The following is a 15,707-nucleotide window of genomic DNA, read 5'->3' on the forward strand; positions in this document are numbered from 1 at the left end:
TAAACCTCATGATTTTATCTTCATATTGAACAGTGCTTCCACTGGAAACAGTCTATCCACACAGCCTGGGCAAACACTGAATACAAGGTGCAACAGGATTCTTGGAGGTCCCACTTTCATAACGCAGGCAATAGTTCCAGTTTAGAAATCCTGAAGGCCCCTAATTAGTTTGTAGCTCACACTCAGGCAAAATTCCCATTCTCTACAGTGCGAAGCCTGAGTAAGGACTGAAGGATTTGCCTCCAGAACATGGAGTCACCGACAAGTGGGGAACGGTTCACATGATTAAGATATCCCTTTGGGGACACACCAATCAGTCCTCATGACACAGTGGGAGTTTCCCATCCTCATCCCCTGCACAATGGACCTATCCTGTATTTGATGTACAGAGGACTCTGTCCATTGAGATTAATGTCACATGTTCTGTGATCCCTGCAACCTTTGCTAGTAGCATTGCCTTAGCTGGTACATTACTCATCTCCTTCTCTGGTTTCCACCCTTGTTCTTTTATCTCCACTGAACCACCCGAGAAACGAATGGATCTGCCTTTGTACATTTGCTACTTTGGGCCAGGTTTACAAAGGGGTTTAGGCACCTAAACGTGCAGATAGTGGCTTACCTTAAGTAGGTAAGGTGACGAACTTCAATGGACTTTCAGTGGGGGCTAGACACCTAATTCACTTCAGCACTTTTGAAAATCCCACTGGGTACCTATATGCATCTCTAGGCACCTAAATATATTTGTAAATCTGCCCAGTTGAAAAGATATGACAAGATGGGACTTAACCCTTCTTTTAGCTGCACGGGACAGGCCTGGCTAGAGTGGGCCCGCGTCTTGGTCTTGTCCTCTCGAGAATGTGCATACGTTGTATCATCATCTGCTTTGTTTTTTCTCTCCACTCTCTTCGACCTATTGCAGGGTCCACGAGGCACTCAAGGCCCCCCAGGCCCATCAGGGAAACCAGGCCGTAGGGTAGGTGCCCTCAGAATCTCTTTGACGTATTTGAAATCGGCTTCCTGCTGCTGCCTAGCAACTGCTGAGGGAGAGGGGGCCATGAGAGTGTCATTGAGAAGGTGATACATTGCGGGTGACTAGCTGCCCCATGTCACAGTCCTACTCAGGGGCCAGACTATGTTGGCTTCTGCGCATGGCAGATGTTTGTAACAGGGAGGCCTCCCAGTACCTCTAAACTTATATACATATAATGGGGAGGCCTAATGGCCCTAAGGCATAAAGAGAGGGATGATGGGGTGAGGTGCATTTCCCATTCTATTCCACGCTTCCCATCTTCTCCTATACGGTTGCTCCTCAGTGGTCCAAAATATACCTGCATGCATACATTGGGCCTGATTCTCTCTCACTGCTTTTGCTGTAACTCCATTGGCTTCACTGGGTTACTCCGGATTCTCATTAGGGTGAGCGGAGGATCAGACCCACGGGATACATACAGGAGATCGTGTACATCGTACTCGCATCCTGTGCATGCATCTCCACAGGTGCACGTTAAGAGGTTGAGCTTAAATGCCATGTTGCTTCTGCATGCTAGAGCGTCGGCTCCACTTGCTGGCGGGAGAATTAAGAAACTATTTTGAATGACCCACTCCTGGGTTACTAATAAGTTTTTAACTCGTTACAATCTATGAACACCATAATTATCATATCTTGCAATGTGCCGATTGATATTTTATTCATGTCTTCTCTTTTAAATCAATGACCATGTCCAGGTATCCAGGGTCCCTACCATTTTATATTGTACCCTTGGTTAGAAAGCCAGGCAAAGATAGGGCTGCTGCTGTCACAAAAACAGACTGTCATTTTCTTCCCACAAGGGAACAGTCCCACTGCCAGTGGGTTCTGACTTATATAAAACTTCATTCAGCCACAAGCCAAAGAGCAGATGTCCCTGTGGTCTTGCTCAGCTTTTGATCTTGATTTGCCTTTCCTCTCTTTCAGGGACGTGCTGGCAGCGACGGTGCCCGGGGAATGCCAGGGCAGACAGGACCAAAGGTAGCTTTACGCATTTGTATGCTCTTTGCATTCACATCTGCTCTCACAAACACAAACCAAATGGACCCTAGACAGAAGGAATTCAGTCCACTAGGAAGGGAAAGATCCAGCAGTGTCTATATAATCATGGGCTCGAAACATTAGAGGTGGAAATGAGTCACCAGGGTCAGACAACAATAATGAGAGATTTTTGGTACAAGGTTTGTTAAACCAAAAAATTCCTTTGAGTAAGAAATATGCTCCCTCTGTGTGTGTGGTTGAAGAGCAAAGACTTTGGAATCCCAATTATGAAAAACACACAATGAGCAGTTGAAAACGTCATGAAATCAAACTACAGAAAAATACCAATTAACTGGGTAAGGAAACTTACAAAGTGTGTCATGGAATTTTAATATCATATATGAGATGAAATCCCATACTTCCCTGTGATCTTGTGCTATTAGGAAGTAAGAAAGGAGCTGTTTCACCAAACTGAATGCAGAGAAAATTTACCCAAGGAATCGTATATTAGAAGTGTTAAGTAGTTTATTATGTAGATACTTAAAACTGGAATAGATGGGAGTTTCTTGATACAGAAAAAGGAGTCTGCAAACCATTTATCCAGTAAAGTGTGCATTAACAAGTGTTGTCTGTTCGCAGAGGAGTGAATGCCAGGGAGACATGAAAACCAGAATAATGAATAGTAGCCGAGATGGTGACTAATTCTATTGTGGGCGGACTTCAAGGGGCACTCTAGAACTTGACAAAAAAAATAGCCATCTTGTTACCGCTCATGTATCTTGTGTAGGCAACTTCAATTGCTTGCCAGGTGGATTTATTCTTCAATTGCTCTGGCATTACAGACTATTCCTACTTATAAAGTATAGGGATGGAGAACAGGAGGAGAGGTGTGCAACTATAATTCCATTATAAGTTAAATTAGCATGAGAGCGTGTTTAGTGGCTGGCAGAGCAGAATGGGACACAGGATTTCTGGATTCCCAACTTTGTTAGTTTACTATGTGGCCAGGGACAAGTAACTTCAGCACTTACACAGGGATAGCAAAACCTACTTTATGGGTGAGGAGTGCCAAGTCCAGCATCCTAGATGGAAGCACCCAAAATCTGTACTCCCTTTTTGTTTTCCTCTCAAATTCTAATCCTGGTGTGATTTGCCCATGGATGCTCAAGCAATTTATTGTTGCTTTTTAAGCATAAGGCCCTCCTTCCTCCCTGCTTGTATTTGTCTAGCAGGTTGTGGGCAAGAGGGTGGATTGCAAGGAGTTAGCTGCTGAGTGCATGGTGCACTATAGAGTACATTACGGTGACAGATGACTAAGCCACAGAGTGTGATGCCCACTAATGATTTTCCTTGGTGAGGTGACTGGTTACTTATATGCTCTGCTTTGCAGACCCCAGGGGCTCATTCCAGCATAGCCAAGTCTCTGCTGAACTGATCCATGGGAATGTCTCTGTGGTCTCTCTTAGCTCAGTGGTGCAATTCCTAACTTTAGTCCTACACACAACTTCTTCCTATCAATTAAAATATCAATGGATAAGTGCTGCTGTGAGAGATCCTCCAACAGGCTCTGTTTGCACAGAATAAATCCTACCAGCTTTGCATGATGAACCTCTGCAGGGCAGAGGCTACCCAGGGTGCTGAATAATAGATGGATAGGAGTTTTATGATGTGCATTTTCTTTCCACTTGGTTCACAGGTAAGACCAGAAACCTCAGTCTCTTTATTGAAAGGAACTCCAAAGTGAAGTCATCAGATTTAACATCCATCTATTTTCCTTCTTAGGTCATAAACTTTCTTGTCTTTGATCTTAATTTTATTAACTCAGTTTCCTGTTTCGTTTCCTTTTTTCCCCTTGAGTCCCTAGCAGGATTACAGGGAAAGCTTTGGCCAGAAAGGTGGGATGCTTTCTGAGGGGGCTTAGAGATTGAATTTGAAGAGGTGCTGATGGACATGGGAAAGTTGGTATTTAGGTTGCTACCCAGGGGTTATGATTTGTAATGGCATGAAATTTAGACAGTGAAAATGTGGACTGAATACTTCAAAAACTTTCCAAAAGGGGGATGTGTTCAGCAGTAGAATACTGTCCCAGGAGAATTGGTGAAAGCCACATTGCTTGAGAAATAAAGATAGGCTGGAAAAATCATTACATGTACAATGGCAGTAATCAGTGAGATGGGTAAGATGGCATCATGGAACTTTTTCATCTCTAATTCTGAAGTCCTTGGGGCTGTGATAAGAAGCTGAAACACTGTCCAATGCCTGTGGATAAAATGGATCCCTCCTTGGCCCAGAGACTAATCGAAGTGGAAAGGGTTACAACAGTGAACAGAAATCTGGACTGACCTTGTGTTTTCTTGTAGGGTGACCGAGGTTTTGATGGGTTGGCTGGTTTGCCTGGTGAGAAGGGGCACAGGGTAAGTTCTCGTTTCCACGGCATCCTGGCAACAATCTTAAAAAGAGAAAAAAACAAACAAAATGACCGTGGAACATTATAAAGGGTTATTGAGCTCCCAAATGGACTAGTAGGGGAGTGATACGGTGTTCTGAGTCTGTTGGGAGTTGTGTGAAGTGTGGTTAGAACTAAGAGGGAGACATCATGGGCTGGCCGTTGTAAGAGGATGACAGATCTCTGTAGGAGTGGATAGGATATGTCATAAAAACACATCCAACTACAGTGCCCGCATGGCGGGAAGTCATTGAAAGCTTCTGAAGGCACATGGGAGGGGAAAAAAAAACCCAGCAGACTTTTTGTAGGAGGTAACAAACCCCAGAAAAGTAGAAAAGAAGCAAGAAACAAAACCTGCTTTTATGGTGCTGTTGTTGATGGAAAGGCAGCCCCCAAAAATGTGATTCTTCTGTGTGCTTTGCAATTAAGCAAGAAGCCAACTCTTTTGGCAGGCAACCCGCCACCCCCACCCAAGAATGTAACCATTACTTTATAAAGCAAGGGGGGAGTGTTTTTAGCAGTGGAGGAGATTACATGGTGATTACATGCTATGGTGGGGCGGAAAGGTAGCGCATAAGGGCAATGTTTAACCAGCTAGAAAATGCTGTGATATGTTTGGGTTGGAATGGGAACTAGGCAGCAAAGCCAAGGTCCCTGTTCTCCGAGCAGCTGCTATGCGTACCTTCGACACCCTGGCTGGTTTTCGTACCCATTATGAGATGTCATGGGGAAGGTATGTGATGGATTGTGCTAGTCCAGTGAAGCAGACCCTGTGAGTTCTGAGGCTGCTGTTATACTGTAGAAAGGACCCTGAGATTAAGCTCTAGCCCTGGATGATAGAAAATGTGTCAGTCACAAGGCATTTCCCATACATCCAACAGGATCCCCCCCTCCCAAAACCCCAAGTTAATTCAAGTTACAGGGATGTTCAGATAACACGATATCCCTGTTTGGTGGGGGAACAGGCAGCTGTTCTTTGGGCAGGGATGGTTTCCTTCTTGCCAGTTTCACATCAGGGAGGGGCAGCTCAGGAGGCATGGTCATTATTAGTGAAACTGATCATGGAGGACAGGGCTGGCCCTAGGTTTTGTGAAGTGTCACACGCAGACCACCATCTAGCACTCTTCTAGCTACGACCAGTGTCCCCACCTTTGCATACTCATAATACAACCCAGTTCCTGGTGGCCTCCAGAGGCTATGGTGACATTTCTCCCTCCCCGCACCCGCCACCTACATGTCATACACAATCTGCTCCTCCATTCCTGAAGCCCTGTGATCTCCCCTACATGGACTGGGAAGATAGGAGGTTGAGAAGAAGCACAACTATCTCAGCAAGAAGTGTGGGACTGGAGAGGCAAGTGTGGGACACAGTCTCTCACTGTTCCATGGCAAAAGGGGACCACGGATGTTGGTTGAGGATGTTCCTGTGCCTGATGGATCACATGTGTGCACATGATAAATAGTGTCCTATATGGCTACAGAGTAGTGGCCATAATTCTAACGGGGTTTTGAGTGTACTCGCACATGGGGAATAACTGAGCACCTGGTCCCACGAAGGTTGGGGAGCAAAGCGGTGGTGCCTGATGCTGCTCTCCCTCACACCTGCTTTACATCATGAGGGAGAAGAGAATCAGCTTGGCTTCTCTGGGGATTTCCTGAAGTGGCTGATTCTAATCTTACATTCCTAGGGTGATCCAGGCCCATCGGGTCCACCAGGAGCACCTGGAGATGACGGGGAGAGGGTAAGTTTATCTCTGAATGCAGCTTTCTTTTGAATTCAGAACTATGCCTTGTAAACAAGAAGCAGGTGTGATATCAGACATTTAATGAAAACAAAGAGCAAGCAAGCGCTGGCATGTTATTCAATGCAAAATGCTGATCATCTTAAATGAAGGGAGAGCATCTGTAGGTCTTGAGGTAGACTGGAATTCTGCATCCATGCAACATTAATACATATACTCATGATTCAGCCTGCATTACAATAGTTCTGATCGTGTTCTCTGTTTGGCACTTGTTTTAACTGGTTAATTCCAGCTGGCACTAGCAATGGCACTGAACGGGGCTCACGATGAAGTAGAACTGGTTGAAATTTTTCATATGAAACCTATTTTGGTGTCTCCCATCCCCCCACCCGAATGAAGATTTTTGTGGAAAATTTTTTGATTTTTCAGTGTTTCCCATTTCTTTTTACTAGTATTGAAAACCTGAACAATGTTGAGTTTTTTCCCCACCTTTCTCTTGCATTTTTCCTTTTATCTCCCTTTTTTGGTGGGAAAAGAAAAAGAGATTTATTATTGGGGAGGAAGGGCGAGAGAAGAGATAAAAATAAAAACTGAAAAATGTTTTCCAAAAGGTTTTCTTTTTTTGCCAGAAAAATTGACAGGTTTTAAGAAAAAAATCACAAAAAAATATTAGAATGATTTTTTTTCTTTGTGAAATACTTACCTACTTACCTTTCTTCAGTAAGCTCTAGTAAAATGCAAGAAGGGCTCAGGGACAGGAGTTCCAGACTGCACTGGGGACTAAATATTAAAATGGTTTCTAATCCCACCCCTGGAATGGTTCATGTTAGCTTTAGACAAGTGACTTGTTTGTTTCCTCTGTAAAACAGGCATAACACCTACCTTTCTCATTGATAGCTTGTGAGGATTAATTAGTTAAGCATAAAGTGTTTTGGAGTTGAAAAGACCTAAGTATTATTATTGTCCGTCAGCTGAACAATATGTAAGGAGATACAGTAACTCTCTCTGAGTATGTGATCAGTCTTAAATCCCAAGAGGGAAGAGGAATTGTTTGGGAAGGGAATAATGGGATGAATTTTATTAAAAGAGGAATTAAAATGAATATCAATATTGATTTCCTAAGAGTGATATCCATCAGATTGTGAAATAGTCTCCCAGGTGAACTGGAGGGAGCCCCATTGTTTGAATAATTTAAAAAAGAATCGGACAAAGCAATGAAGAATATTCTATAGGGAGCAATGATGCATTGGTAGTGATGGAGTAGATGAACTAAAAATCACCCCATCTTTAATTTCTCTAATCTAAGGAGCCAACAGGTTAATTCGGCTAAATTTAATTGCCAGGCTGGCTTTTCTGTATTGGCTCCTCCATTCAGTTAGTTACTAAATCTGCTGCTTATTGACCCACAAGCCTTGAAGTGTTCCTACAATATCTCATCTGTTAACAAAATCCATCTTTACAAACAGAGATGAATTATGAAACATCCTTATAGGATTTATAATCTTCAGTAAATTCTGCACACATGATATTAGTCTCCAGGCTTATGAGGTCTTTCTTATGCACGATTACCATTTTATTACTCCATGGAAGTTGGTTTTCTATGTGATTATTATTTAACAAGGGTGAATCACCTACAATGTGACTGAAATGTAGCTGATTTTCTCTCTCTCTCTCTCTCTCTCTTTTCCCCTCCACGGCCAAATAGGGTGATGATGGAGAAGTTGGACCCAGAGGTCTACCTGGAGAACCTGTAAGTACTTGCTAGTTCAAAATGTGGACATCTCATTCTGCAGTACCTCAGAAATTCTGTAGTCCAGGGCTCCTATGTCTAATGCTGTGCTTTGCAGGGATAGTGGCGTATAGTCACATAGTGCTACACAGTGTGTTAGATTAAATCTTCAAGGCAGTGAAGAGACATTGGACTCTAGCTGTCACTTGCAGATCTGTTCTGTCTCTCCTGTTTACAACCATTTAAAAAATCAAGACACATTTCCTCCAATTTATTTATTCTTCAACCATTTTCAGCTAAACTTCTCAGTAGTTTTGTTTCCTCAGTGGCCCCCTCATCAAAATTTAAAGTCCAGAATTTGAGCTGTGTTGCTTAGCAGTGGTTGGTCAAGTAGGATGAGTAGAACTCCTCTAGCCTGGCTGTGGAGCGAATGGTTCATGGAAAGTGTATGTAAGCTTTGGTTTCAATGAGTATTCAAGCACACACAGGCTAAGCATTTGTTTTTCCAGGGCATTCATGCCGGAAAAATTTTGATCACATGAGTATTTGGGGAAAATGAACACTTGGGCCTTGTCTGGGTTGTTGAGACTACAAATACAAATTGGCTGTTAGACATCACTGTATCATCTAACCCTGCTCAGAGTAGGGCCAAACCGCATGGTGCTTAAAATGCTAATGGCACTTCCCAACCCACCTCCACTAAAACCATGATACTGCAAAGGCTTGCACAGATACTTAACATGATGCCCTGTGAATTGGAGTCACGTGATGAAATCCTGGTCCCATTGTGAGTTTTGTCATTGACTTCAGCGGGATTCCACCCACAGGGCATAAAAGAAAGTACATCTGCAAATCTTTGCAGGATAAAGGCCTAAGGCTCCTGACGTTGCTAACTTGGAAGTTGCTGAACCGGGGTTAGCAATGGAAGAAATTCCCTATTGTAGACAAGGCCAAAAGGGGATGCTAATGTGACCAAAGCAAATGCAGAGTAGAAGTTCAAACCAATATTGCTAGAGAATGTTTTGCGATATTCACTCAGCTCTCCCAAGAATTAATTTCTGCCCATTTGAGAGGTCCAAAAGCACAGTTGCTCCTAGCACCAAATAATCCTGACTTCATTGGCAACAACAAAAACTTTTTCTGACAATATGGAGATGCCTCTGTGCAATGAAATTGTCCTTTCATTAAAATCAGCTTATTCTTGTGTCCAAAACATATTTTCTTTGTATTAAAAGGGATGTGAATTACCCATCGTATGCCATCAGTTTTGCTTTTATGATGTCTTGTTGTGTTGTTGTAAATACCAGATTAGTGATACCAGAGTAACTGACGACAAATGTTGGGAACGTAGGAAAGGAGAGGGTTGGCATTTACAGACTCATTGGGACTAAATTATATATGAGATGTCTGATTAACTTCTGGAAAGATTCATCAACCTAGCTATCTCCTTAATACATGTCTAAAGCACGCATGGAAACTATTTTTAAACGAGTAGTAGAAAAAACGTGGCTGAGGGCCCAGTCAGGAGTAAGTTAGAAATTATAATATAAGAAACTTCGGCTGATAAATATACTTCCCCAATCTGCATGAACATCTCATAATGCCATCAGCCAAATCCTGGTCCCATCAAAACCAGTGCCAATTTTGTTGGTAGGGTATGACCCTTTATGTTTTACTGGTGGCATCTTAGAATTTGTTCCTGTAGGCATCTAATTCCATTCTGCTGTCGTTTGTTAAAATCCCTGAAGCCAATTCAGTCAAGGGAGTTGTTTTTGGGAGGCCCAGGCATGCAAAGATTTAATCACATGGGTATTTTCCAGCTCTGCCAAGGTATGCAGATTATCAATGGTAACTTTAGTGACCAGTTGTGCTTAAGCGCAAGTCTTTCCAGACTCAGGCCCGTGTGTTCTGTTTTAATGTTAAAAACTATCGTGTTTTATCTTTTATTTAACTCTTCTGTTCTGTCCATCAATTAAACATAGTTTTCGTCCATGACAATGAACGAACACCGGTATTGAAGGCTACATCTAGACAGCAATAAAACCCCCATGGCAGTGAGTCCCAGAGCCTGGTCAGCTGACGGGCTCGAGCTGCGGATTTAAAAATACCAGTATAGATATTCAGGCTTATGGGCTCTGAGACCCTCCCCACTTGTGGGGTTTCAGAGCCTGAGCTCCAGCTTGAACAGAAACATCTGCACTGCTATTTTATAGCTCGCAGCCTGAGCCCTGGGAGCCCAAGTCACTTCCCCCCGAGAGTGGTGGCTTTTATTTCTGGGTAGTTGTACCTACGCCTAATGTAACAAAAGGCGTAGGTTTAAAAATGTGGCTTTCCACAGACCCACATGCCCAGTCTGTCTACCTAGGGATCTGTCTGAGAGCTGAGCTTAGGTGCCTCGCTTTGAAAACTAGCTTCCAAAGATGGGCTTTTCAACAATGCCCAAGTGCTTTAGGAGCACAAGTATCACCCCAGTGGTCCTTGTGGGCCTAAATCACTTAGGCCCCTTTGGAAATTCCACCCCTGGTAATTTACCTGTTAAATACAAGACTCAAACGCAATAACTCCCTGAAGTTCCCACTATCCCTCCCATCGTGAAAAGTCAGAAATGTGAGGTAAACACCACGAGTCATTTATTACCTCTGACTAGAATGGCTTGCCTTTTGGAAATACAAGTGAAACATAAAATTGAGGCTGAATCCTTTTTTTCCAGCCCTGCCAAGGCCGATAGAGTTTCAGTGGCACAAATTAAATCCAGTGAGATTTGAAACACCCACCCCAGTGATGCCTGAGCGGTGTGAGTTTATTTCACACAGTACTGTCCACCTAGCAGTATTTGCTCTGCAGTATTTTGTAGGTCATTGCTTCCACAGCAGGAGAGTGCAGGAACAGGAGTGATTTAATTTGAAAGTTGGGTAAAGTGGGTCCTGTTCGAATATGAAAAATAAATGTCTTCATCTCTGATGGCTATCCTTTTTTGAAAAAGCATCCCAGACACACAAACCCTTTCTCTCTCTCTTTCAGTGGTCCCCAAACCTTTTACCTCGTGCCCCCCCTTCCCCATCCATGCTGCCCCACAGAGTTGGGGCCGGGAGGGGGGATGCGGACAGGGGTAAAGGGGCTGAGGCTGTGGCCACAGCTGGGGCTGGGAGCAGGGTGGCGCTCCCTCCCCCCACCCCTGTGGGGGATGGCCTGGATCCCAGATGCGTGCCCCTGAATGTTCCTTGATGCCCCCTAAGAGGGGCACACCTCACAAATTGGGAACCTCTGCTCTATTTTATGGCAACATCGTTTATAAAATAAGATATGGAACATGTATTATTGTGGAATGTGCTTTAAAATGTGTGATCCAGCAAGGTGCTGAGTAACATCAACCTTCACTGATTTCAGTGGAAGCAGAGGGTGCTCAGAACCACTCAAGAACAGATCCTAAGGAAGGTGCTTTAAAGGGTTTGGCTGGGCAATATTTTTTTCCCCCGATTCTCTTAAAGGCCTGAGCCAAAGCCCATTGAAGTCAATGGGAGCCTTTCCATCGACCTCAGAAAGGCTTTGGGTTAGGTTCTTCATAATTGGCGCTTCTAAGCATATTTGTTTCCACCTGCAGGGACCCCGAGGTTTGCTGGGACCAAAAGGGCCACCAGGTCCCTCAGGACCACCGGTAAGTTGCACAGACTTGCTGTTTCTGCTGTTCTGCTCAATAAGTTCTGCTGAGTTCTCCAGTCAGAGCTAGCATGTCCCACTGAGGCAGTCAGGCAGATAATCCAAGTGGATGATTTTATGCATCTGTGTTGTGAAAGCAGGAGGTGTAAAGAGAGAATTAAAACTCTAGGGCCATATTCAGCCCTGCTTTGAGCCCAGCTTCAGTGGAGTCACACCCATGCATACCAAGGTGGAATTTGTCCCATAGAGTAAATTAAACATCTAGCCCAAAGTTAAAAGAAAGAACATAACTTATTACCACTGTGGCTTTTCTATTAACTCGTGCCTGAGTCTTTTGAAGCCTGGTTTACTACAGTTTTTTTCACGTTTTTCAAGCTAAATCCAAGGAAAGAGCATGCAGCTTTTCAGTCAGGCCTTTTAAGGAGACAGCGCTTAGTCACTTCGTCTGTCTTAGGCTCCTTGTTCCATGAAGTGCTGGTGTAAGGACCAGCTCTAGAGATAATCATGGGTGATTGATCCCCAAGACTTCGCAAAAAGAAAAGGAGTACTTGTGGCACCTTAGAGACTAACAAATTTATTAGAGCATAAGCTTTCGTGAGCTACAGCTCACTTCATCGGATGCATTTGGTGGAAAAAACAGAGGAGAGATTTATATACACACACACAGAGAACATGAAACAATGGGTTTATCATACACACTGTAAGGAGAGTGATCACTTAAGATAAGCCATCACCAACAGCAGGGGGGGGAAGGAGGAAAACCTTTCATGGTGACAAGCAGGTAGGCTAATTCCAGCAGTTAACAAGAATATCAGAGGAACAGTGGGGGGTGGGGTGGGAGGGAGAAATACCATCAGACGTCAAGAATTATAACATTCAAAAACCAGTTGGAGAACACTTCAATCTCTCTGGTCACTCGATCACAGATCTTAGAGTGGCTATACTTCAACAAAAAAGCTTCAAAAACAGACTCCAACGAGAGACTGCTGAATTGGAATTAATTTGCAAACTGGATACAATTAACTTAGGCTTGAATAGAGACTGGGAATGGATGAGTCATTACACAAAGTAAAACTATTTCCCCATGGTATTTCTCCCTCCCACCCCACCCCCCACTGTTCCTCTGATATTCTTGTTAACTGCTGGAATTAGCCTACCTGCTTGTCACCATGAAAGGTTTTCCTCCTCCCCCCCCCTGCTGTTGGTGATGGCTTATCTTAAGTGATCACTCTCCTTACAGTGTGTATGATAAACCCATTGTTTCATGTTCTCTGTGTGTGTGTATATAAATCTCTCCTCTGTTTTTTCCACCAAATGCATCCGATGAAGTGAGCTGTAGCTCACGAAAGCTTATGCTCTAATAAATTTGTTAGTCTCTAAGGTGCCACAAGTACTCCTTTTCTTTTTGCGAATACAGACTAACACGGCTGCTACTCTGAACCCCAAGACTTCAACACCCAATGCCTCCAGCTGTTACTTCCTTCACTGGCAACAGTCATCGATAATTATTCCCTTCATGGACCAGCCACTATAAGAGGACATGACACCTTAGTCAGTGAGTTCAGACGCCTTCAACTTCCATTGAAACTTGAAGGGAGTTGAGGATCTGGTCCTTAAAGTGGCTTATTTAGTAAGAGTGCACAATAAAAACTGATCGCTGGTCCTGTGCAAGAATCAACCTGTATAATGCTGGACCCCCAGCTGGTGCTTTCTGATTGGCTGTGAGCCGTGATGCCATAGACTTACCTATGATACTCTGTGAATGTATGAAACTGAATTTTTTTTCCTGGTTTCCATATATAAATTCCTTTCATTGTTGATGGAAAAGGCTGCATTTTCTAAAGGACTGCAGCATCTCAACTAGCCTTCAGCAATAACATCATCAAAACAGAGTGGGTCAAATCCTCATCTTGTGCAAATTAACATAGCTTCTGCCTACTTCATCCATTGTCTTCTAATGTGCTATCTTTTGGCCCACCATTTCTATAAATCTGTCCACTGTTCAGAAATAATCTTCTTACAGTCAATATACAGTATTTGCACAATGGTGCTGATTTTTCTCTGCAGGCAAGTAAAACTGATGGAAAAAATGTTGAAATGGCCTTTGGAAAAAAACCCCCAAAACCAAATAACCAAACAAAACAAAATAATCCAACAACCTGACATGAATTCTTGGTACTAGCTGCTTTGCCAGGCACCTTTAGAAAAACATTCTGTTTCCACTCAGCTGTTCCTTTTAGACTAGAGGGCCAAAGAGTCTTTGATTCATTTTTACTGCATCTTTCTGCTATTTTTGGCTCAAAATAGCCAGATGTTTTCTCAATTCAATGCTGTTTATTTTTTTTAATCCCTACTCAGGGTGTGACTGGTATGGATGGACAAACAGGCCCAAAGGGGAATGTGGTAAGTCTTCACTATTTCTATCTATCCCCATACACTCACTCTCTCTCTCTCTCTCTCTCTCTCTCTCTCGGTATAGTCAATCTTACATTAGATTTGTAATCACCGTTTAGTCTCTGTTGATTTCAAAACCAGTAGAGGCCACAGAAAATATCTTCCATGGTAAATGGATGTTAATTTATTATAGTTTGCAATGAAATTACATATTACATCCCTATGAAGATCAAACATTTTCATCATGATTTATGTTGTTCCACCAAACAGCAAAATATAGTCATTAAATCAAGAAAGAAACTATATATGTTGTAGACTTTGTAGTTACATGAGTCAAATTCACCTCTATGCAGAGGAGCCAGTACAAAGCCTAAGCATGGTTTAAATTGGACTTGATTATTGTATAGGCTGGTCCTCTACAATGGTCCTTCACCCATCAATAATGCCTCCCTGAGAAGACTACCATGGGAGGGGAAGAGAGGAAGTGTTGTCTAGTTGTGAGACCAGGACACTGGCAATCAGAACTCCTGGGTTCTTTTCCTGGCCTTGCCAAACACAGCCTGTGGGATCTTGTTCTCATCACTTTGCTGTGGCATCTAAAGTGAATACAGTGATCGTGATTCAAAACAGGGCTGTGAGGATTAATTATTTGATTTGTCAAATCCTTGATTGAAAGGTTACATACTTTTACACAAATACATACAGGTGTATGTGTGTAAGAGCAAAGTATGTTTTGATTATGGTTGTGATTTAAATACATTTACCTTCCATGTCAGCATGCACAGATAAAATCTAAGACAAAATGGTTTCTGTGGCTAAATAACTGAACTCAATAGCATTTGGTAGCTGGTGTATTCTGTTTCCAGCAGTGGCCACTAGCAGTGCTTTGGAGATAGGCAGTCACAGCCCTCCACAATTGAGAGTGAAGAATCCCTTCTGGACCCCTGCAATAATAGTCAGTTTACACCTAATCGCACGAGAATTCATTTCCCCTGCTTTAGCATGAATTGATGGGTATATAATTGTTGGCCATAACACTATGGATGGACATTATTACTGCTATGGTTTTGAGCTCCTTTCAGCTCTTGCTTTGCTTCCTGGCAGGGTCCTCAAGGTGAGCCAGGACCGCCAGGACAACAGGGTAATCCAGGTGCTCAGGTAAGGCAAGAAACAGCTCTTCTCCTTGATAGGAAAGAGTTGGGTTTACAGTTCTGTATGCGCTTTGCCTTGACCTGCAGAGTGGTTCAGATGGGACATCGCACAAAGTATTGTCTAGCAATAAATACATTTCCTAAAGGTGGACCCTGGGCTCTAAATCTAAGCAACCTCCAGGGCTTGAAGAGTGAATCTGAACTTCATTCTGGATCCACATTTTCCAGCTGACTTCTGCTGCTGTAATGGACCAAAGCCAGATCCAAGCATCTCCTTGACTGAGGGAGTCAGTGATCTGGTTCTCAATCCAAATTTGCTGCGCAGTGTCATCTCCGATTTTTAATGTGCTCATTATGGAAGCAGTGGGATCCAGTGGCTATTGGACTAGGAGTCAGGAGACCTGGGGACATATTCTTCAGTGCTGTTGTTGAACTTCGCCGTAACCTTGGGCAAGTCAGATCCCTTTCTGGTGCCTCAAGTTTCCCATCTTGAAAACAATTCTTATCATAGAATCATAGGACTGGAAGGAACCATGAAAGGTCATTTAGTCCAGTCCCCTGCACTCATGGCAGGATTAAA

At 43.2% G+C, this 15,707-nt stretch overlaps 1 protein-coding gene across 2 annotated transcripts in view; it reads left to right on the plus strand.

Annotated features, from left to right (window-relative positions):
• Positions 1-15,707, plus strand: part of COL5A1 (collagen type V alpha 1 chain) — a 241,279-nt gene that overhangs the window by 142,264 nt on the left and 83,308 nt on the right. For both annotated transcript variants that reach the window (XM_038374435.2, XM_038374433.2), the window contains exons 16-23: positions 920-973; positions 1,955-2,008; positions 4,369-4,422; positions 6,143-6,196; positions 7,902-7,946; positions 11,527-11,580; positions 13,941-13,985; positions 15,081-15,134. In XM_038374435.2, the coding sequence (XP_038230363.1) occupies positions 920-973; positions 1,955-2,008; positions 4,369-4,422; positions 6,143-6,196; positions 7,902-7,946; positions 11,527-11,580; positions 13,941-13,985; positions 15,081-15,134 (414 nt within the window). The remainder of the gene's footprint in view (positions 1-919; positions 974-1,954; positions 2,009-4,368; positions 4,423-6,142; positions 6,197-7,901; positions 7,947-11,526; positions 11,581-13,940; positions 13,986-15,080; positions 15,135-15,707) is intronic.

This window comes from Dermochelys coriacea, chromosome 16 (genome assembly GCF_009764565.3).
Source record: "Dermochelys coriacea isolate rDerCor1 chromosome 16, rDerCor1.pri.v4, whole genome shotgun sequence".
Lineage (NCBI taxonomy): Eukaryota > Metazoa > Chordata > Testudines > Dermochelyidae > Dermochelys > Dermochelys coriacea.